The sequence below is a fragment of the Heloderma suspectum genome, chromosome 6, assembly GCF_057233095.1.
Source record: "Heloderma suspectum isolate Gila_16-S chromosome 6, 16-S_ref, whole genome shotgun sequence".
In the NCBI taxonomy this organism is placed as follows: Eukaryota; Metazoa; Chordata; class Lepidosauria; order Squamata; family Helodermatidae; genus Heloderma; species Heloderma suspectum.
The window spans coordinates 69,058,214-69,081,268 of NC_139463.1; the positions used below are offsets into that span (position 1 = coordinate 69,058,214).

At 46.6% G+C, this 23,055-nt stretch overlaps 3 protein-coding genes across 4 annotated transcripts in view; all 3 read right to left on the reverse strand.

Moving 5' to 3' along the window:
- OSBPL7 (oxysterol binding protein like 7) overlaps window positions 1-144 on the reverse strand; it is a 42,897-nt gene extending 42,753 nt beyond the window's left edge. Inside the window, exon 1 of the mRNA XM_084804740.1 lies at window positions 1-144. Within this exon, the coding sequence (XP_084660866.1) occupies window positions 1-99 (99 nt within the window). The 5' untranslated portion in view covers window positions 100-144.
- LOC146341097 (uncharacterized) lies at window positions 115-18,010 on the reverse strand. The gene is made up of 3 exons (XM_084807322.1): window positions 17,962-18,010; window positions 15,297-15,857; window positions 115-217 (listed from the first exon to the last, which is right to left on the reverse strand). The coding sequence occupies exons 1-3, from the start codon at window positions 18,008-18,010 to the stop codon at window positions 168-170; spliced, it is 660 nt and encodes a 219-aa protein (XP_084663448.1). The 3' UTR covers window positions 115-167.
- The window catches only part of MRPL10 (mitochondrial ribosomal protein L10), a 13,194-nt gene continuing 7,707 nt past the window's right edge, over window positions 17,569-23,055 (reverse strand). The window contains exons 4-6 of one of the 2 annotated variants that reach the window (XR_014783831.1): window positions 22,224-22,368; window positions 20,841-21,295; window positions 17,569-18,962 (exon numbers count right to left, since the gene is read on the reverse strand). Coding sequence is in view for 1 of the 2 variants with exons in the window: in XM_084804753.1 (XP_084660879.1) it covers window positions 21,048-21,295; window positions 22,224-22,368 (393 nt within the window). In the remaining variant the exon portion in view is untranslated. Of the gene's footprint in view, window positions 18,963-19,748; window positions 21,296-22,223; window positions 22,369-23,055 lie in introns of those variants that run through there. The other variant, XM_084804753.1, reaches the window with a different exon arrangement.

Sequence of the window (23,055 nt, forward strand, 5' to 3'; positions counted from 1 at the left end):
CTGCCGAACAATGCTGTGTCTGGATGATACGGTGCTGTTGGACCGAGAGGGAGGTGGTGCTCTTTTGGGAGAAGACGGATCTTTCTCATGACTACCCATTCCTGAGGAGACCGCCTCTCCTGCTAGTGTCCCCTCTGGATGCCAAGGGAGCGTCAGAAATGCACCTTTTAGTCAAGAGCTGGCCTCCATGTCCACTGCATCACATTCAGAGGCTTGGCTGTGAGGAGAAGCAGCACAGGCAGGTTGGTTGACTAGCCAGTAGTCCAACAGGCTCACTAATTTAGCACAACGAAAAGCTAAACCATTATGTGTGATTTCTGCCAAACACTTCGAAACCAGAGTGTGTGCAGAGGGCTAGATGGAGCTTCCAGCTATTGGGAGGGATGGTGGGGGAGAGAACAGAGAGAAAAATCGTAATGTCATTGCTATGACAAATTTCCCCACCTCTCCACTGGATACCTGGGTGGTACCTCTTATATAGGATTGCCTCCCCCAGCACCACCTTTACAGCTTGCCCATTTATTTATTTATATAATTTGTACCCCACCTTTCTACCAAAAAATGGCACTCAAGGTGGTTTACAGAACCAATTAAAATTGATTAAAATAATCTACTAAAATGCTATAAAAACATAACAATTACAGAAAGAATATTATTAAAAACAGCACCCAACTCACCAGACTCACTCACAGGTTACAGGTTCTTCAATAAAGCAGTCTTTGCCTGCCAGTGGAAGGATATCTAAGAGGGAGCAAACCTAGCCTCTCTTGGGAGGGAGTTCTATAGCCTGGGAGCGGCCCCTGAAAAGGGCTGGAAGCTAAGCAGGGCCAGCCCTGGTTAGTACTTGGATGGGAGACCGCCTGGGAATCAGGCTTCCTGCAGTGAGCAGGGGGTTGGCCTAGATGGTCTTGTAGGCCCCTTCCAACCCAATGATTCTACGAGGTTGAGCAAAGGGCTGGATGCGCCCGATCTCGCATGATCTCGGAAGCTAAGCAGGGTCAGCCCTATACTTGGATGGGAGACTGCCTGGGAATCAGGCTTCCTGCACTGAGCAGGGGGTTGGCCTAGATGGTCTTGTAGGACCCTTCCAACCCAATGATTCTACGAGGTTGAGCAAAGGGCTGGATGCGCCCGATCTCACATGATCTCGGAAGCTAAGCAGGGTCAGCCCTATACTTGGATGGGAGACTGCCTGGGAATCAGGCTTCCTGCACTGAGCAGGGGGTTGGCCTAGATGGTCTTGTAGGCCCCTTCCAACCCAATGATTCTATGACCCTCTTTCAGGTTGCCACCAGACAAGCCTCTGAAGGTGGCACTCTCGAAAGAAGGGCCTCTCCAGAAGATCCTAGAAATGGGCAGATTTGTATGGGAGACGGCAGTTTTTCAGGTCGCCTGGTCCCAAGTCGTTTAGGGCTTTCTAGGTCATAACGAACGCTTTGAATTCTGCCCAGAAACAGATGGTAGCAAGTGAAGCTGTTGTAAACAAGGGAGCCACGTGACTCCCTGTAACCAACACGGGTCAACAGTCTGGCCTCAGCATTCTAGACCAGCTGAAGTTTCTGAACAGTTTCTGAAGGCAGCCCCATCTAGAGCATGTTATAGTGGTCCAAATGGAATATAACTAAAGCATGCGTGACCGTGGCCAGATCAGACATCTCTAGGAATGGGTGCAAGCTGGCGCACTAGCCTCAGCTGTGCAAACACACTCCTGGCCACCGCCAAGACCCGAGCATCCAGGTTCAGGGCTGAGTCCAAGAGCACACCTGCGGGCCTGAGTCTTCAGGGGGAGTGTGACCCCATCCAGCACAGGTTGAATCCCTATTTCCTGATCTGCCTTTTGACTGACCAAAAGCACTTCTGTCTTGTCTGGATTAAGCTTCCATTTGTTTGCCCTCATCCACTTCATTAGCAACATCAGGCACTGATTTAGAACCATAACAGCTTCCTTGGATTTAGATGGAAAGGAGAGACAGAGTTGGGTGTCATCAGCATCTTGGCAACACCGCACCCCCCAAACTCCAGACAATCCCTCCCAGCACTTTCATGTATATGTGAAATACCACGGGGGATAAGATGGAACCCTGAGGGACACCACAGGCCAACGAAAATGGCGTCAAACAGAAATACTGCAGCACCACTTTCTGAGACTGCCCCTCCACGAAGGGCGGGAGCTGCCGTATAACAGCACCTCCCAATCCCATCTCAGACGGACATTCCAGAAGGATACCACGGTCGATGGCACTGAAAGCCGCCGAAAGGTCCAGCAGAACTAACAGGGACATACTCCCCCTGTCCAGTTCTTGGCATAGATCACCCGCCAAGGCGACCAAAGCAGTGTCTGTCCCATAACCAGGCCTGAAGCCAGATTGAAAGGGATCTAGATAATCCCTTTCATCCAGAAATCCCTGGAGCTGAGAAGCCACCACACGCTCAGCCACCTTGCCCAAGAACGGAATACTGGAGACCAGCTAGACATTTTCCAACACAGAGGGTGTTCAGGGAGGGTTTTTTAAAAAAAACAAAAAACAAAGATCCTACCACCACCTCCTTTAGGCAAGACAGAATCACACCTTGCTGTAAGGAGGCGTTCACCATGACCCTTACCCAATCAGCCAGCCACCCCCCCCCAGCCCCCCGCTGCTTTTAGAAGCCAGGAAGGGCAAGGGTTTAGCACACAAGTGGTAGGCCTTGCCTCTCCAAGGATCCTGTCCACATCCACAGGCTGTACAAACTGAAAAGTATTCACTATAACTGGACAAGCAGGGTCCAAAGTTACATCCACCAGACCTGTAACGACTACGGCATCCAAGTCGGCACGGATACGATCGATTTCATCTGCAAAGTGTTGTGCGAATTGGTCACAGCAGGCTACCAGCGGCCTTTTACCAGTCTCATCTGCTTGTTCGCCTATACTTTCTTCGTTGCTCCTGCTGCTGCGGCTTTGGGTAAACTGCTTAGCCACACCTATTTTGCATCTACCCTCCCTTGGCAAACAGGTTCTCAATTTGCAGCCTGTCTATCCAGATGTAAGCCCCGCTGAGTTCGATGTGAGCTTGGGACTCTCGTTGCCTCTGTGTTTCATGCTGAAACCAGAAGCGGTGGGAAGGAAGGGGATAAGTATGGTCTAGAACTAAGTTTCTGAAATCATACACAGGGCTGCCAGAAGGAGGGGAGGGCAGCTGTTCGGGGAGGCATTGTTTGTATTCAGATGTAACAATAAACTATGTTTGTTATTGGAACTAGCCTAGGTGAGATGCAGCAACGCCTCTGGCACGGCTGCAAAGGAAGAGAAGGGGAGCTTTCTCTTCAGTTTTTGACTAACAGTAATGTAATGTTACGTCCCAACAAACTACAGTTCATCTTAACTATGGCGTACTGAAACAAGCCAACTTCAAACCTTGATTTATGAAGCTGGCTTGTTTCAATAAACCATAGTTAAGATTAAACACAGTTTAGGACTCGGATGAAATACTAAACTGTGGCTAATTGCAAATGAAAGTGAAAGCTTCTGATCTCCTCCTTGCGGCCGCATTGGAAGAGGAGAGAGGGAGCGTGTGAGCGCAATGCTTGCCTAGGCCCATTCCTGCAATGATAAACCATAGTTTATTATTATGTCTGATCACAGCCATACACCTTCCTGCTCTCTTTGCAGTCCAGTCTCTCTCTCTCTCTCTCTCTCTCTCTCTCTCTCATGGCTTGATTAAACCCAGGCTGAAGATTTAGCTTGCATGCACCTACCACATCTTAGCCATGAAATTTTTTTTTACTGAGTATGCAAAGACTTCTGCCCAGAAAATGAGCATGTCCACAAATATCAATGCATGTTGCTGGGCCGCATTAGCAGGACACCATAAATTCTATGGCATGAAATATAGGCGAGGCTGCTTTCTGCCCCTGACCCGAGTGCCGCATGACAGAGTGAGCTCCCGTCTTCAGTCCCAGCTCCTGACAACCTAGCAGTTCAAAAGCAAGAAATTGCAAGTAGATAAATAGGTACCGCTTCGGCGGGAAAGGTAACAGTGTTCCGTGCGCTTTGGTGTTCAGTCATGCCGGCCACATGACCACGGAAGCGTCTTCGGACAGCGCTGGCTCTTCGGCTTAGAAATGGAGATGAGCACCACACCCTAGAGTCGGACACGACTGGTTGGGACCACCTTTACCTTTTTATTCAGAACTTAGAAGCCAAAGTCCTAAGATACTCTCTAAGAGCAGGAACAGTATACCTGAGAAGCTTCCTGTTCAATTCTTCTTGTTCTTACATTTCCAAGTGACCATCCCTCCAGGCTGTCGACAAACATTTGAAAACAGAAAGGAACTAGCTTTGATCGTCCAAAACAGACTTCCCCAACCTGGTGCCCTCTAGATTTCTTGGACTCAAACTGTGGGCAGTGGTGTAGAGGTAAATGTTGACATGCAGGTGTGCATCAAGATAGTCCCCACAGCCAAGCCCGCAAGGAGAGTCCAAAAATCCAGGCAGCTGTGCTGATCCATATCAACAAACCAGTTCCAGCAGTTTTCATCTCCATCAGAAACAGCTCTGCCATACAGCTAAAGGGTCTTAGGGCGCAATCCTATGCATGTTTAGACAGAGGAAAGTCCTACAACTGGCTGGCTGGGGAATGCTGGGAGTTGTAGGACTTTCTTCTGTCTTAACATGCATAGGATTGCACCCTTAATTGCCCATTCAAGACCAACTCACCACAAAGTACCTTGCATTGCAACAGGGAACAGTATGTTGTTGCAGGGAAAATTCAATGCCATCCCCCAACCCCTACCCACAGCTACTGTGAGGATTGCAGCTAAGCTCAGAGGAAACAGGGAATTCTGAAGGGGTGGGGTGGCAGATGATGCCATAGTCCCTGCTAATAAAAAAGTGCCAGCACTGTGTCCCAGGCTCCACTACGCCACTGCCTATGGTGTATTCCATGTAGAGCTCTGCACAAATGGCCTCACAAAATTCCCCAGCCTATTTGTGGGCAGAGAAACTGCCCACCATTTCACCAAATTTCTCCTAGGGGAGGAGAAATTCTCCAGCAGTTTCTCACAGATAGGGCTCACTATCTGCAGGGGTTGTAGCACAGCTTCTTTCTTTTGCCCTAAGGGCTTTTGGTTCCTTGCACAGCTTCTGTAGGTGGCAACAGCATCAACGATGTTGAGGTTTCCACTTTTCTGAGGCAGAATTTTGAATTTCTTTTGGTGGTATTTTTGAGCTTACCTAATCACCGCGAGGTGGCTGAGCGTACTGTGTATGTTTTCTCTCTCTGTTACATATCTTTCCATGGCTCTGCAGCTTCCCAGGCCACCTGTACTTTCTGAACTGAAAAAGCCCCATGGGAGGAATTGCCTCATGAGGTCTTCCTCTTGATGGCTTTAACTGAAGTGTGGAAAGCCAAGGAGGCTACAGGCTGCCACATAGGCTACAGGCCGCCATCATCATTGTACGATGACAGACAGGACAGTCACGCACACTCCTCAGCCTCCTCACAAGTAAGGTAACCCCAAGAACCCCAAACCCAACCCATGAGAATTTCTCCAAAATTTCTCCTCCTTTGAGTTTCTTTTTCAAAGCAATTTCTTTTCTATCAAATTGAATGAGAATGGGGGAAAAAAAAGTGGGACAAATTATCAACCCGGCACTAATGCTGTGAGGTTAAATCTAGATGACTGGTTGCACTATGTTTCATTTGTACTGCAGATTTGTGCATTAAAACTCATTGTTCTTAGATTGTGTTTGCTGGACTGGGATGAACTGCAAAGGGATGTGGCATTAGGGAACTTGTGTGTGTGTGCACGCGCATCGACAGCTACCTTACCCTCCTATATGGCCAGCTGTAATACACAGTTGTCCCTCACCCATTTCTCCTTCGGTCACTATACTGCGCCTCGCCCAAAACTTCCACATTTAACAAAAAGAAGAAGATGAAAAAAACCCTCAGCAACAATCTGGAACTGAGCAGACGAATTGAGCAAAGTTGATGCAAAGGGAGCCCATTTGCAAGCATGTTGTACTGATTTGCATAATTGGCTTTGCATGAAGAAAAAGTAAGAGAGGGAGTTGCTTGGCACAGAATTTCAGGCTTCCTCAATGTAAAAACAGCAACTCTAGGCATGGGGTGGAGGAGAGGGGTGGGGACAGGTGCTCACCAACCCCTCCCAGAAAACAAAGCAAACTGCACTCAAAAATTCTGCCCCAATGAAGTGCCCAGTTCCAGGGCCAGCATAAATGATGCAGAATTGAAACATTTCCAAACGTTCGGAAAAGGGGCAGATTTTTGCTAGAGGGATTGCTTCCCATTCCCACTATGGCACTGGAGTCCTCTCATTTCCCATACCAGTTGAGGAGTTCTTATCAAAGGTGCGGGATCTCTTTCCAACCACTTTCCCCAACCTGGTGCCCTGCAGATGTGTTGGGCTATGGTAATCGTCTGGATTAATATGAACTTGAGCACACTCCGGGAGAGAGTGCAGGACAGGAAGGCCTGGCGTGCTATGGTCCATGGGGTCACGAAGAGTCGGACACGACTGAACAACAACAACAACAACAAATCGTCTGGATTACTGCAATGTATTCTACATAGGGCTGCCTTTGAAAGCAATCTGGAAACTTGTCCAGCTTGTCCAATACAGGGCAGCGAGATCATTAATGGGGACCAGTTGATATGAACATATTATGCCAGTGTTTTGTGATCCACACTGGCTTTCAGTCCATTTCCAGGCCCAATTCAAAGTGCTGGTATTAACTTGCAAAGCCCTAAAAGGCTTGGGCCATGTTACCTGAAGGATTATATCCTTCCATATATAGCTGCCTGAGCCCTAAGATTGTCTCCAGAAGCCTTCCTCCAGGTGCCCCCACCAAATGACATGAGGCAGGTAGCTACTAAGGACGGAGCCTTTTCAGTTCTGGCACCCTAGATGTGGAATGCCCTTCTCAGAGAAGCTCACTTGGCACCTATGTTGTGGTCTTTTTGGCACCAGGTGAAGACCTTCTTATTCTCCCAGGCATTATAGTTCTTTAGTTTTTATTGTTTTTAAATCTGTTATTGTTTGTTTAAATCTTTATACTGTTCCTGGTTTTTACTTTGGTTTTATACTGTAGTTCAAAGTTTTAAAAAATATATTATGCTTTATCGTGCTCTATTTTATGGTTTTAATTGGTGTGAACTGCCCAGAGAGCCTCGACTATTGGGTGGTATAGAAATGTAATAAAGAAATAACGACCCCATCATCCCCAGCCAGCAGAGCCACACCGGCTGGGGATGATGGGAGTTGCAGTCCAACACATCTTGCTGGGCACCAGGCTGGGGAAGACTGCTTTACATTGTCCCTGAATGTAGACACCTCTCAGCTTTCATGAGCTTCTCTAGGCCAATCACTGTAGCCTCCGGCACAAAGCACAAGGACACACACACATACAACATTTGTACACGTAACACTCTACACAGGGCCCACATCAGCCCCTGGTACCTTCAGGCAGCTTGCCACATCCAAGGTCCAGGGCCTGCTTTGGCCCACCCAGCTGCCCACAGGGTTCCCTAGTGGCTGGGACTAGGAAGCTGTCCATTTTTTAAAATTTCCCACAATGCTCCAGAGCACCTGATGCGGCAGCACTCCAGGGCATTATGGGAAGGTTCACATAATAGGTGGCTTGCCAGGCCTAGCCACGGCCACCAGGTGAGCCTTGCCCAGGCCCCTTCAAACCTTGAGCTGGCCCTGTCTCTGTGCAAAACTCATGAGAGCCCCCACACCCCGCGGACGTTTTCTACTTTTATTGTGCTATTTTATGCTACCCTTTTATGAACTGGATGCTCTTTGGTATGGTGAAGCAATATATTATTTGTTCACTGTGCAAGTAGGCTGGTGTGAGGCTGAAGGCAGGTTGTTGTTGTTCAGTCATGCATTTAAACCAGGGGTGTGCACACTGTGGGCTGCATGCAGCCCTCTAGGGCCTTTCTTGCAGCCCCCCAAGGGTGCCCTGATCCCCCCCACCACTGCCAAATTTCCCCCCACCAATTTCCCCGCTGCTTGAACTCTCCAGCCTCTCCCCTAGAGATCCTCATAGAGATCACACACCAGAGCTCAGGACTTCTGTGTTGCTCGAACAAAGTTCAGCTGGAACAGGAAGCCCTTTATACTCCTTCCTGCCCAGTAGGAGCCAATTGACAGTCTGGGTAGGTGGAGTCAGGCCGGGGCCTGCACTGAGGAGGCCTCCACAGGCCCTTCAGTTCCCATGTGTGTTCTGAGGCCAGCCTTTTTGTGAAAAATGCCCTTTCTCCCACTTTTCCATCACTAGAGTTCCCCCTTGAGGGCTCGAACTGGGCCAGAGGGATACAGCCCCAGGCCACATCCCCTGTCATCTGAGTTATGGTCTCCCTGTGTGGGGTTTATATACTGGTGCACTGTGTTTGGGTGCCGAGTTAAAACACATCCTATGCGCTGTCATGGCAACAGCGACGGGGTGTCCGTCAACATGAAGGCAGCTATTTTTTGTAGTTCACCCTCGCTCCCACTGAAGTCAACAGGAGGGAAATTCTTTGCATCATGACTGGGGCTAGGGTAAAGTTGCCCCGGTGATGGGGGCGTAGTTGTGGATTGAAGGCTATGGTATGAGAGTGGCTCCTCACAACTGCAACGCACTTCAGCCATTCTGTGGCTGAACAGCTCCACTGGTGAATATGCTCCACCAGTGTATCTGAGGTGTTCAACCAGCGTATCTGCCACGGCGGCTGTCTATCTGGCGTTTCCACTGGCACACTGGGGCTTCCGCTGTATCCTATAGCCTCCCAGCTGGCAGATCTTCAATATAGGACTGAGGCCTAAATCTACTTTGTAAAACTGACAGCCTTCATTTCTGAACACAGGACTGTGTTCAATGTTAGTCCAAGTTAGAGTAGACCCATTCAAATGGATGGGACTTAAGCTAGACTAATATTGGATACAACCCTGTGTTAAGTTCTTTGGAATTAATATGATCAGAGTTTATTTTCTTGTTATGTTATTTTTATGGATAATTCCTACCCATCACAGACCACTATTATTTGTTTATTTAGAGCAAAGAGCCAGAGTGGCATAATGGTTATTATATAATGGTTAATGAGGTTTATTTTCTTGTAATGTTATTGTCATGGATAATTCCTACCCTTCACAGACCACTATTATTTTTTTATTTAAAGCAAAGAGCCAGTGTGGCATAATGGCTAGAGTGTTGGACTGGGGAGACCCAGGTTCTAGGCTCCATGTGGCCATAAAGCTCACTGGGTGACTTTGGGCCAGTCACTGACTCTCAGCCTAACCCACCTCACAGGGTTGTTGTGAGGACATGGAGAGGGGGAGGATCATGTATGCTGCTTTGGGCTTCTTGGAGGAAAAGGCAGGAAATCAATGTAACAAATAAATAAGTAAATAGTGCTATCCCATCATTCAAGCAGAGGATCTACAAGACAGCTAACAAGGTATTTTAAAAACAAAGCATACGTTTAAAATGTTAAAACTCTACATTCAACATCTAAGGTCCTCCTCTGTGTGCCTCCTCCAAGGGAAGCTCGGAAGACGGCAACAAGGGAGAAGGCCTTCGCAGTGGCGGCCCCCCATCTGTGGCATGAACTCCCCGATGAGGTCTGCCTGGTGCCAACATTGCTATCTTTTCGCACCAGGTTAAGACCTCTCTCTTTTCCCAGGCATTTGGCAGCACATGATGAGTTTTAATCGGTCCTGAATGTGTCTTTAGTGACTGTTCTGACTGACAGTTATGACTGACTGTTCAAAGTTGTTTTTAATTATATGTTGTTTCTGTATACTCTCTGTGTGCTTTTATGTAAATGGCTTTTACACTTTTTAACACTGCATTTAATGTTTTAACTTCTGTAAACCGCCCAGAGAGCTTCAGCTATGGGGCAGTATAGAAATGTAATTATTATTATTAATAATAATAGCAATAACAATCAATAAGCAGAGCAAACAATATTAAGAGGCGACAGAACTAAAGCATCTGCAAGAATAACATTTCGATAACACAAATACCCAGTGAACCCCAAAAGCTCTCTGGTGGAGAATTACTTTGCCTGGTACCTAAGGCCCATAAAGATGAGACTTATTAAGAATAAAAATAGAAAAGGAGTTCTACTCTTTGGGTGCCAATGTTGAAGAAGATCCTTGTCCCACCAAACCAGTACATCGATTTTGTTTTCCCTTCTGTCCCACTGCCAATGTTGCAAACATACATTACAATCCTGCAGGAAGTTCTCTTGCACAAGCCCTGTTGAAACGAAAGGGAACTACATGAGAGCACAGCAGTGGCTTGTTTGCATTTCAGTGGGGTTTGCCTTGCACAGGAGAGCCTATATATATATATATATATATATATATATTCACACACACACACACACGCGCACACACACACACGCACGCGTGCACACACACACACACACACACACACACGGGACCTGCAAGTAAATTTGAAGAGTGGCGTGGCGCCATTCAGGAGATGCTATTCCATCCCCCACCCCTCCATCAAGCATTTTGTAGCCACCAAGCACACTCAGTCCTCGCTGGGCTGTTTGAGGGGTTTTCTCTTGCCCTTAGGATTTTTATCCCCCAAAGATTCTTTGAACTTCTGCCAACCCATGGGATTTCCCCAAGCCGGCTGGTATTTCCTCCTTGGCTATACAAGCCACAGCACTCATCCCTGAACACTGGAAATAGAGAGAGAGATTGTATTTATTTAAGCAGAAGGTCTTTGAATATGAATGCCTGTCGACAGGCAGGTTTTTTAGAATCAGCACATAAGGAACAAGATTGTAAAGAGAACTAAGCTCCTGCATGGGGAACGCCCTATTTGGAGGACAGCAGCTTTTAAAGACTTCCAAGCTGCCAGCCATCTGTCAATCCCGTCCACGCACATCGCGTCACCTGCCTAGGGTGTTAAAAATAGGTTTCAGCTTATTATATAGCAGCTTTTCATTTAAAGAAAAAGAAATGTTGCATGCAGTTGTGTGTGAATACAACAAAGTGACATGTTTCCAAAATCTAGAATGTAAGAATTGTCTTGTAAGAGTAGTCCAAAGGCTATTTATTAATGGAGAGAGCAATCCTATGGCCGCTAGTCAGCGGCTAGATGGCCATAGGATATGTCAGTTCCCGGAGAACTGACCCCCTCACACTGCCTTGCAGGCAGCTCGGAATGGCCCCACACTCGGAAGGGGAGCGTGGAGCGGTGAAAACGGGGCATTCCGGGGTGGGGAAGGTGGAAATGCTGGTACGGCACATCCTATGTGTCGTCCGGTAGCCACCTCCCTCGCTCTGCATTCTCATGGCTAGACAGCCGAAATCGGCTGTCTAGCTGCAAATGCAGGCCGGCTGAAGCACAGAGGAGACGATCTCCTCTGCACTTCTGCTACCCTGCATTGGATAGGCAGTTGCCTCCAAGTTTGGCGGCAGCCACTTATCCCCATAGGATTGCACCCTTAATAGATTTATATCCCACCTTTCTTCCAAGAAGCTCAAGGTGGTATATATAGTTCTCCCCTACCCTCTACATTTTGTCCTCACAACAACCCTGTGATATAGGCTAGGCTGAGAGATAGTGACTGGCTCAACGCCAATAAGCTTTGTGATTAAGTGGGACTTTGAACCCATGTCTCCTTGGTCCTAGCCTGACACCATGCTGGCTCATCCATCTAGTTGCTAGATATACAGACAATACAGATATACAGACCATTCCCTGTTTTTGTCCTCTGCTCATATAAACACTCGGCTGTGCCTGGCTGTGGAGGTTCTATTTTTAGCTAGCATTGCTGATAGCCACCAATAAATTTATCCTCCAGGGATAGGTCTGGTTCTGCATGAAAGGACAGCTGTGTCAATCATGAGAAGCACCGTAGGTATTTAGACAGCCCCTTAAGACAACTTTCCAAAGCTTCAGCAAGCAGGTGGCACCAAAGTGAAACTGAAGGAAGAACTGAAACAGTCAGGATCTAACTAAAGGTTAACAGGGCAACAGTCTTGGCTCTTGCACTGAGCACAGCTGCAACGATGATGCTTTGGGCAACCTTTTGTATTTCTTTACCACAGATATGCAACACTGTTTTATCAAAACACACAGCAACTTTTGCCATAACAAAGGAAGTGACTTTCCTGAGATTCCAAAGTAAATCACCAGTAGAGGTGGTGATGGAGGAAACTGAACAGGATTACTTTTGCTTTCAAGGCGTCAGATTATTAGTTTCATGTTGCAGACATGGAGACAGCCTCCCATTTAATCCCAGACATATCCCATTTCACCTCTGGAGCTGTAAACAGGACCCAGAAGTCCTGAGCATACCAGCCTCTGATTCTACTCCACAAAAATGGCCAATGACCTTTTAGGTTCTATCAACAAAAGCATAGTTTTCAAGCCTTGGGAAGTTAATAGAGTTGCTGTACTTGGTTACTGGCAATACTCCATTTAGAATAGTAGCACATTCAGTTCTGAGTACCACTGCTCGGGAAAGACATTTGACAATGTTGGAAAGGATTCAGAAGACAGCTACAAGCAAGAGAAGGGGTCTAAATGGCAAACTGTATGAAGAAAGGCTGAAGGAACTGGGCGTATTTAGCTTAGAGAAGAGTTCATTAAAGAGGAATGAGTGAGTGGTGTGTGTGTGTGTGTGTGTGTGTGTAAAGGAGGGTTTACATATATTTCTAAATTCATGGTTTATATATATTTCTAAAGACAAGAAGGACAACGGGACAAGAGACAATGGGTTTAAACTGCAAGGAAACAAATCATGGTTAAACATCACTCCTTCTAATAGCAAACTTAGGTGATGAGTGCCACCAGGATTATTGCCAAAATGAGGCCACTATGAAACAAGAGAGAGGTATCAACATGCTTAGGGGACCAAAGATAATTTTAAAAATTAATAAATACATACATACATAGATAAGGGTGCAATTCTATGTCTGTTTAGACAGAAAAAAGCTGTACAACTCCCAGGATTCCCCAGCCAGGGGAATGCTGGGAGCTGTAGGGCTTTTTTCTGTCTCAACAGGCATAGGATTGTGCCCTAAAGGGCCCGACCAACCCACCTCCTGAAAACAGAATTAGGGTGTGGTGTGTGTGTGTGTGTGTAATGGTTGGAACCTTGAAAAGGCACACATGTCTATTAGGAGGGAGGATATACCACAACATCCTGTTGCAACCCCTGCTTATTAGGAACAATTACCTAACCGTAGTGACCAGTTCAGCAACAGAATAAGGCACCAAGAAAGTTTAAGAATCTCATCCCAAAATTTGGAGATGTATCCATCCCTAAAATATTTTAGGTATAGAAGACTCTGCCTTGGGGCAGCAAGTTGGAATAAAAGCTCGTTTACATGTGCAAGTTCTTTGCTTGATGACTGCAACTAGTGATGCCTCATGTGTGGGAGAATGCACCATCGCAGATCCTACCCCCCAGATAAAACTCTCACATTTATTTATTTATTTAAAAATTTCTTGGCCGCCTTTCAGGCCAGAAGCCCTCCCAAGACAGCTTACAGCAATAAAATACATAATCTGCATAAATGTAAATGACAACTCAAATGCAATGCTTTTCAGTGGAGATAGTTCAAACATTCATTTTCAGGTTATCAAAAGCAGATTCACAAATGCATGTACATCACTCGATTTCCCTACACTTCCTTGCAGCACGTTGAATGACTGGCAGCTACATCTGTAAATGGACTCCACCCCAAAAGCACTGCGTTGGAGGAGATATGAAAGTTATACCTATGGCAATTGACCTACGAAGGCCCATTCACACATGCAAGTCACTGCTGCATGCTACAATTGTCAAGCGTATGTGTGAACTAGTCCCAAGTGTACAGTTGTGAGGCATACATGTGCATTTGCAAAGCGGCCCTTCAATAACCCCTGGGTAAGTTCAAAGACTGCACTGTTGGGAATTCTCTTTTATCAGGGCCCTCCCTTGCTCCCATCTTGCTCATGAGAACATAGGAAGCTGCCCTAAACTGGCTTCTCTCCAGCCATACCTAGAGAAACCAGGAACTAAACCCGGGATCTCTGGCATATAAATCATGTGCTCCATCATGGAGCTACAACCCTTCCCTTCCCAAGCTGTCAATTTTCCAGTAAGTGGCCTCAATAGTCCCTCTCTTCCCCCCCCCCATTTTTCTCTGTACCATAGAACAATCCACTACCACGTTATGCTGTGGGGCAAGATTTAATCTGATCCTCCCGTCTCTCTTTGCCGTCACTCAACATTCACCCAAACCCCAGATTCGCTTTCTGTGCAACAGGGCAAAATTCCCCTGCCAACCTCAAAACTTCAGTCTCTCTGATATCTTTGCAATGGGGCAAAATCCTCCTCTGATGGTACTCTCTCTCAACCGGGCAGCAATGTTCCTCAACCTTTGGACACTGTAACAGTACAGATCAGTAGGTCAAAATCAACCACCTAATCATTCCATTCACCCCTCCCAGAAGCCAACATTCATCTTCCTTCCCCTCCGCACCATCATCTTCCAGCGGGGGCAAACTTTATTTATTTATTTATTATTGCATTTATATCCCACCTTTTTTCCTCTTGCAAGGAACCCAAGGCGGCTTACATTATCCTCCTCCTCTCCATTTTATCCTCACAACAACAACCCTGTGAGGTGGGTTGGGCTGAGAGTGTGTGACTGGCCCAAAGTCACCCAGCGAGCTTCCATGGCCGAGTGGGGACTAGAACCCGGATCTCCCGGCTCCCAGTCCAACACTCTTGCCACTACACCACACTGGCTCTCCCTTTCCCCATGGGCCCATCTGTCTAGAGTTCCCTAAGCCTTATATCCCCACTGGCCTTTGGCGTAGGTCACATCGCCTCCGGACCATGTCATCCATCTCTCAGATCTATACCTAGCACGGGCCATATTCCCATCAGTCTATTTCTATCCATGTCCCCTCCCCGCCCCCGCGCCAAAACACACACAAAAAAGGCCATCTTATTTCCGCATCAACTTCGTTTGGAGGGCCAAATCCTTTGCCAGAGAGATCCGCGCTCCCCTTCCGCTCCCCCAGCCCCAGATCCCGCAGAAAATTGGGAACAAAATCCCTCCCTCCTCCCCGAATCTCGTGGCTTCTCGGGTGCAACATTTCTCCTATTAAAAATAGAAGCCGCCGGCATCACCTTTCCCTCCCCATCTGCCAAGGAGCGAAGCCCCAAGCGCGCCTCGCCTCCTCCCGGAGATCAGAGGACGAGATGCCCAGGCGCCCGCCGGCCCAGGGGCTCGGCGCCACGGAGCGGCGCCCCGTTCCCAGGCTCCCTGCTCCCCTCTACCTGCACGCCGCGGCGAGACCGGCTTTCTCCTGGCCGGGGACGCGCCGGTTCGGCGGTCCCTGCAGCAACGGCTGGTGCTGCCGCTGCAAGCCAGGACCAAGAAGCAGCTGCCCGCTAAGGCGACAGATGCGCTCCTCTCGCTGGTGCGCTCTGGAGCGCCTCCGCTTCTGCGGCGCTCGGCTCGCCTCCGCCACCCGGGCGCTTGGAGGACCGTCTGGTGCGAGGCGACTCCTGCGCGGCTCGGTTCCGTATTCCGACGGTCGCGTCGCTGGAGGCGGGCGGCGCCTATTTCCGCGGGGCGGGGCGGCGCCCCCGCGCTGGGTGTCGGGCACAGCCGGTCAGAGCTCCAGACGAGCTGGCCAAAGTCATCAGCCCCTTGGCTAACTCCAGAGTTCGGACCGTTTCTGACGGAAACCCAGAGAGGCTCCGCCGCCCCACCGAAATAGGGGCCGCCGGCCTCCACTGATTTATGGCCCTCCTTTTCCCCTCTTGCAAGGAACCCAAGGGGGCGTTCATTGTCCTCCACCTCTCCGAGGTGGCGCTCATTATCCTCACAACAACCTTGTAAGGTAGGATAGGCTGAGAGTCAGTCACCCAGACAGCCTCGTGGCCTGGTGGGGACTAGAACCCAGATCTCCCCAGCCCCAGTGCAACACTCAAACCACTACACCACACTGGCTCTCTCGATGCCAGAAACTAGCTTTGGTTGCAATCCTATCCGTTCTTTCCCAGGAGTAAGCCCCATTGAACTCAATGGGGCGTCCTTCCCAGCTGATATGCCTAGGATTGCACTGTTTTGATATCTTCCAACTAGAGCCAGGGTTTCACCCCAGCATCTGCAACAGCAGGGCAGTCTAGTTACTAAAGGCTGCAAGGAGGTGGCCACTTATGCACTGCCAAAAAAATGAGGATAGATTTGCATAAAATGTGCATGTGCTAATTTATATACATGCATGCAGCATTTATATACATGCATGCAAATCAGTCCATCCTAAAGGAAATCAACTCTGAGTGCTCATTGGAAGGACAGATACTGAAACTGAAGCTCAAATATTTTGGCCACCTAATGTGAAGAGAAAACTCTCTGGAAAAGACCCTGATGCTGGGAAAGACTGAAGGCAAAAGGAGAAGGGGACGGCAGAGGATGAGATGGCGAGATAGCATCACCGATGCAATGAATATGAACTTGAGCACACTCCAGGAGAGAGCGCAGGACAGGAAGGCCTGGCGTGCTATGGTCCATGGGGTCATGAAGAGTCGGACACGACTGAACAACAATGCAACATTTGGAAATGATTGCTATAATTTAAGTACATCTCACCACTGTAGTGGGGAAGATTATGACCTGGGGAACTGAATGGGTGTTGTCTGCTGCCCAAGTTGGCCCCTGCTCTGCTCTGCATTTTTATGGTTCTTTATCATTCAGCCTGACTTGTACAGGACAGCCCTTCAAATAGAGGACACTGTCAAATACAGAACAGTCCTCAGACGGTCATAAGAATATAAGAAGAGCCCTGCTGGATCAGACCAAGGGTCCATTTAGTCCAGCATTCTGTTTACACAGTGGCCACCCAGCTGTTGACCAGGAACCCACAAGCAGGACAGGAGTGCAACAGTGGGTCTGGAGCATCTCCCCTATGAGGGAAGGTTACAACAGCTGGGATTGGTTAGCTTGGAGAAAAGGTGAGTAATGGAAGACATGAATAGAGGTGTATAAAATTATTCATGGTGTGGAGACTGTGGTTAGGAGACATTTTTCTCCCTCCCTTATAATACTAGAACCCGGGGTCATCCCATTAAGCTGATTGGTGGGAGATTCAGGAGAGATAAAAGGGCTTCTTCACACAGTACATAATAAAACTATGGAATTTGCAATGACAAGGTGGCCACCAATTTGGATAGCTTTAAAAGGGAGCTATACAAATTAATTCGAACTGTGGTGCTGGAGAAGACTCTTACGAGTCCCCTGGACTGCAAGGAGGTCAAATCAGTCAGTCCTAAAGGAAATCAACCCTGACTGCTCATTGGAAGGACAGATACTGAAGCTCAAATATTTTGGCCACCTAATGTGAAAACTCTCTGGAAAAGACCCTGATGCTGGGAAAGACTGAAGGCAAAAGGAGAAGTGGACGGCACAGAATGAGATGGCTAGATAGCATCACCGATGCAATGAATATGGACTTGAGCACGCTCCGGGAGAGAGCGCAGGACAGGAAGGCCTGGCGTGCTATGGTCCATGGGGTCACGAAGAGTCAGGCATGACTTAACGACTGAACAACAACCAATACTTTTATTCCATATTATAAGGCAGATGTAAATGGTTGCACCAGAGAAGTTTGAGTGTTAAAAATATATGTATTTGTCTGTTTTAGCTGTAACTCAACATGGAGTTTTATCTTTAGATTGTTAGCTTTGGATTTATTAATCATATTCGCTGTTCTATGTGTGATTTGTTCGCTTTTACCTTAGTACATTGGATATTTTAATCTGTTATGAAGCTCTAGTTTTATAAATAAAACTGGATTGGTATTTTATATTTTTTAGAAGTTAACCACCTTTCCACACCATCAGTTGTTCACATAGCAACAGCAGTGGTTGTGTTACTGGAAGCTAGGTTTACTAACCACTCCTCCAACCATGCATTTTGCTGGACTGGGGACTAAACCTGCCCTCTGGCCCTGATGAGGCTCAGGCAAGCGACAGATTTTCCCCATGTCTCAAATTCAATCCCATTTAAGGATTTCCCGGCTTATTCTCCTTGCTCCCTAACCGACATTAAGCCAGAGTTCTCCAGCTCAGATATGATAGAGAAACTTTGGCTTAATGCAAACTAGGATCTTCACATGGAAGAGAGCTCATCCATGGTGGAAGGTCTTAGTGACGATCGTGCAAATGCAGCTGTTGAGCACTAAGCAGCCTATATAACCCCATTCTTTGCCTGGTCATGCTAGAATGTGACAGAACCCAGGAACTGCCTGCTTTGAAATGATTATGACAAATCATAATTCTATTATCTTAGAAGTCATTTTACCTTATTTTCATTTTCTACCATTTTTGATCCACACAGCAAGTATAATTGGTTCTTTACCTGTTTTGGCTAGAGTCCAGGGTTTCTGATATGAGGAACTTACATCACAACCTTTGCACTATGCACTCAGTTTTGAAATTCAGAGGATCTTTTCATGTTAGCAGTGAGATGCGCTATTACAGCACCATCGTATACAATTTAATGTGTATTCTTCATGATTAAATGTTACTGTAATATTCTTAAAACCCCCTGAAATGTTACTGTAATATACTTAAAACCCCTTTAGTAGAGTGTGCAACCACATATCACAGAGACTGATAATTCATTTGGCTTACTTACTATTCTTTCATAAAGCCTTTGTTCAATCAAATGTGTAATAAACAAACATTTGTTTTCCTGTGTCAAATCCTGGATAATTATCAGTACTTCATCTGAGCCAGAGCTAACCAGCTTCAGCCCCAGATCTAATTTGCATAGCTATTTCTATAGCATTTTAACAGTTTGACTGAGTTACAAGTAACTGTTATCCCATATGATCCTTTGAAAGAAGGGAAGTAATGAAGGTACATCTGACTAGCATATACGAAGGGCGCAATCCTATGCATGTTTAGACAGGAAGAAGTCCTACAACTCCCATGCTGGCTAGGGAATGCTGGGAGTTATAAGAGGTTTTTTTTCTGTCTAAACATGCATAGCATTGCACCTTAAGTGGCTTTAGTTCTCCACCGAGCAATCACAGCCAGAACACATTTCAGATTGTGGAGAAACGGCATTCAGTTCAGAGAGCATCTCTCTCTACAATATTCCTATTTTCTCCCCATCAACATATGCAGGTTGCATGTATCTGATTATGCAGAATACCTTTCCCTCACCACTTAGTAGATATAGCCAGCCACAACACAACTAGAATTAGAAGAATCACTCACTGGTGTATTTTATCACCACTTTTACATCGTCTTGCAACACATTTTAACTAGTTTCAAAGCTGTTTTAATCTGTCAGCATTCTCTATTAAAGAATCCTGGGAACTGTAGTCCAAAAGTGGTACTCAGACCCGCCCCCCCCAACCCCCTAGACTTCCCAGGGCAGTGAACTGCTACTGGTTTTGTCATGCCTATTCACTTCTCAATGGTCACTTGGTGGACTACAGCTGGAAAAGGTATTTGTCTTTTCAGGAACAGCTGGTTGGTATCACAGATTGCATTTCTGATTCCTGCTGGGACCACACAGAAGGTGGAAATTAGCTTTGTGTTTTATCAGCTTCTTCCATGCAATGGTCAGTTGAAGAATTGCAAAGGAAAGGAGTCGAGCGGGCGGGATAGACTTCTTTAACCACACATTCTTGGTATGACAAAAAGGCATAAATGGAAACATAGCAAAGACACAAAAAGAAAGACCATATTAAGTGATAAGAAAGGCCAGCATTCCATCCAACAGCCTCCAAGGCTGTTTTTATTGAGCACATTGTGTTTTTCTAAACCAATTTTCTAGCCTTTATGGCTATAAGTAGGCTTGAAAGTGAGTAGGCCCTTTGTTAAATCTTAGAACATAGTTGGGGCTGAGCAGAATTTGCAGCAGTTAGCCCAATCTGAAATGCTGGTGCTTACCTTCAAAGCACTGAACAACTCAGAGCCCAAGTTCCTGATGGAGCACTGCTTCCTGTATCATCCTACTAACATGCTATGGTCCTCTTCCAAGTCCCTCTTCCATCCAAGATGTTATCTACAAACAGGGTCTTTTGGGCAGTGGCGCCCCTCCTGTGGAATGCCCTGCCTAAAGAGGCTTGCCTGCTACCAACATTATTAATGTCTAGCTGCTATGCTAAAACTGGTTTTGTTCTCTCAGGCATGTTAAATATTGCTTTATCTTGGATTTGCTGTCTATTTATTAATGTTTTATATTTTTATCAGGTTGTTATAGTTTTGATTTTGATAAACTGCCCTGGAATCTATCCTGATGCAAGGTGGTATATAAATAATTTAAAAGAAATACGTTTCACTGTCCAGAATAGCTCCTTATATCTCCCAAAACAAAAATTATGCCAAATAAGCTAATATTTATATTGATAACATGCATATGTATTCATGGTGCAGGGTTTCTGTCTGGTTTAAGAGAGAGCACCCATGATGATGGCAAATTTCTTCTCCTAATCCCAGTTGTCGAACAGAGCAGAATCCTTAAAAAAAATGTTTAATAATATTACAGCTGCAAGCACATGGTATAATACTTTAGGTCCTAAAGCACAGAAGCCTCCATAAAGATGAGCATTATGCTGCATTTAAAACCCAGTTTCCCTATTTACCAATCTGTCGAGTTTGTTATGATTTGTAATAAGACTACCATTAGGTTACTTTTGCTGTATTACTTCCATGCTTGCTGGCTGGCTTAAGGGTGCAATCCTATGCATGTTCTGACAGAAAAAAGTTCTACAATTCCCAGCATTCCCCAGCCAGCATGGGAAATGTAGGGTTTTTTTCCTGTCTAAACATGCATATGACTGCACCCTAAATCAATGCTGATGTGAATCGAGTGCTAACCTTATATCCAGACATAAATCTGAAATCCAGCATCCCTCATTCACAATCTGGTCCCCATTTTGTCCCCTACAGAACTTAAATCATGCCTATCAACTAAGTTCCACCCACTCCAAGCCACGGACATGCAACAAACAGATGGGAAGTTGTGTCTGAGGCAATGAAGAGCACATTGAAGGGCATTCATCATCAAAGGCCTTCCGACTTGTCTGGAGTCCCCACTTCCTTTGTTTCAACATCTTCGCAGTTCTGCTGTTTAACATACTGGTCCAACAAAGAAGTTAAGTGAACAGGTCCACGCCGCAGAAGTGTGCTGGTTTGGGACGTCATGAGAGAGAGAGCACCCACCACTTCTCCTTGGGCGGCCAGCATGGACGGCAAGTTGGCACAGTTTGTGAAACCTTGTTTGCTTAGGATGACATTGTCAACGCACGCTCCTGGATGAGGGAGACAAAGAGATGCATGCGTAGCATTCAAAGTATTTTAAAAACCTAATTTGGAAGAGAGTTGCTGAATCTGAATGCACTGTAGTTTTAGTTCCAGAACTTATGAACAGAATTATTGATGTGTGTGTGTGTGTGTACACGCATGCGTGCGTGTGTGCACACACACACACTGCTGGATGAATGATGTCTTTTAAAAGTGCAATATCATTTCTAGAACAAAAGTGAATGCTGGGAGGTAAATTTGCATTCACTGTCACATTTGCCTAACATATGCAAAGATTTGATTTTCCTTGGGACCAATTTTTGGTTTCGACTTGCAAGAAGTGACTGTCCCCCTTCATACATCCACACCCTCAACGGAGCTTGTATTTGTTTTATTTATTTGCCACACTTATACCCTACTCTTCTTTCCAGAGAAGCTTCCATATTGTTACCAAGTAGTCAGTCATCCAGGCAGTTTACAGGGCCAGACTCCCTTAGTTTCAGCAAGAGAACTGCATCATGTGCCTTCAGAGCACACTCTGGCCTAAGTCTATGGTAAGGTTATGCTTAGACCAGCCTTCCCCGTCCTGGTGCTCTCCCTACTCCCACCAGCCCCAGCCAACGTAGCCAAGGGTCAGGAATCCTGGGAGTTGTAGTCCACAACATCTGGAGGGCACCAGCTTTGGGAAAGCTGGCTTAGATACTCTGCCTCTTCTCTATTATCAAGTAGCTTCCCTCGCTGTTACCTGACTCTCCCCTATGCCATCTCTATTATTCATTGGTAATCCTTGGCTTCTTTTATTAACTCCCAATTTATTAATCGAATATAGATTTTAAGCCCTCTGGGTAAAAACTGCATCACATCTGTTTTTTGTTAGCTGGCTAGCATTCCAAGGGCACCATTCTGTAAGATGGTGGTAGAGCACTCAACACTTACCTAGGAGGTTAATCTGTGGAATTTTCCTCAGGACTTGCAACGTTTCCTGTGCCCTCATCTCTGGACTCACCATTAGAAGGTTGCGCCCCACAAAGAGAGGGAGGAGATTCTTATACTTGGATTCCAAAAGGAAAGTCCTCATGATCTGGAAGGATTATTATTATTATTATTAAATTTATTAATCGCCCATCTGGCTGGTCACCCAACCACTCTGGGCGATGTACAACATACAATAAAACAATAAAATTCTACAATAAACACATTTTCTAAAATACCCTAACCCACCACCCCAAATGCCTGCCTGAACAGCCACGTTTTTAATGCACGATGGAAGCTCATTAAAGAGGAGGCATGACGGAGTTCCCTAGGGAGGGAGTTCCACATAGTGGGGGCCACTACAGAAAAGGCCCTCTCCCTCGTCCCCACCAGGCTAGCTGTCCTGGCTGATGGGACAGAGAGAAGGCCATCCGAGGCTGATCTTGTTAAGCGGCCTGTCTGGTGCTGCTGGAGGCGCTCCTTAAGATAGGCTGGGCCAGAACCATATAGGGTTTTAAAGGTAAAAACCAACACCTTGAATTTGGCCCGGAAAACAACTGGTAACCAGTGCAACTCCTTCAGCACTGGAGTGATGTGATCTCGCCGGCGGCTGCCTTTAATCAGGCGAGCTGCCGCGTTCTGTACCAGCTGCAGTTTCCGAACCATCTTCAAGGGTAACCCTACGTAGAGCGCATTACAGTAGTCTAAACGAGAGGAGACCAGGGAATGTACTACCGATGGGAGCAGATGGTTGGGAAGGAAGGGGCGCAGCTGCCGTATCAGATGGAGTTGATAC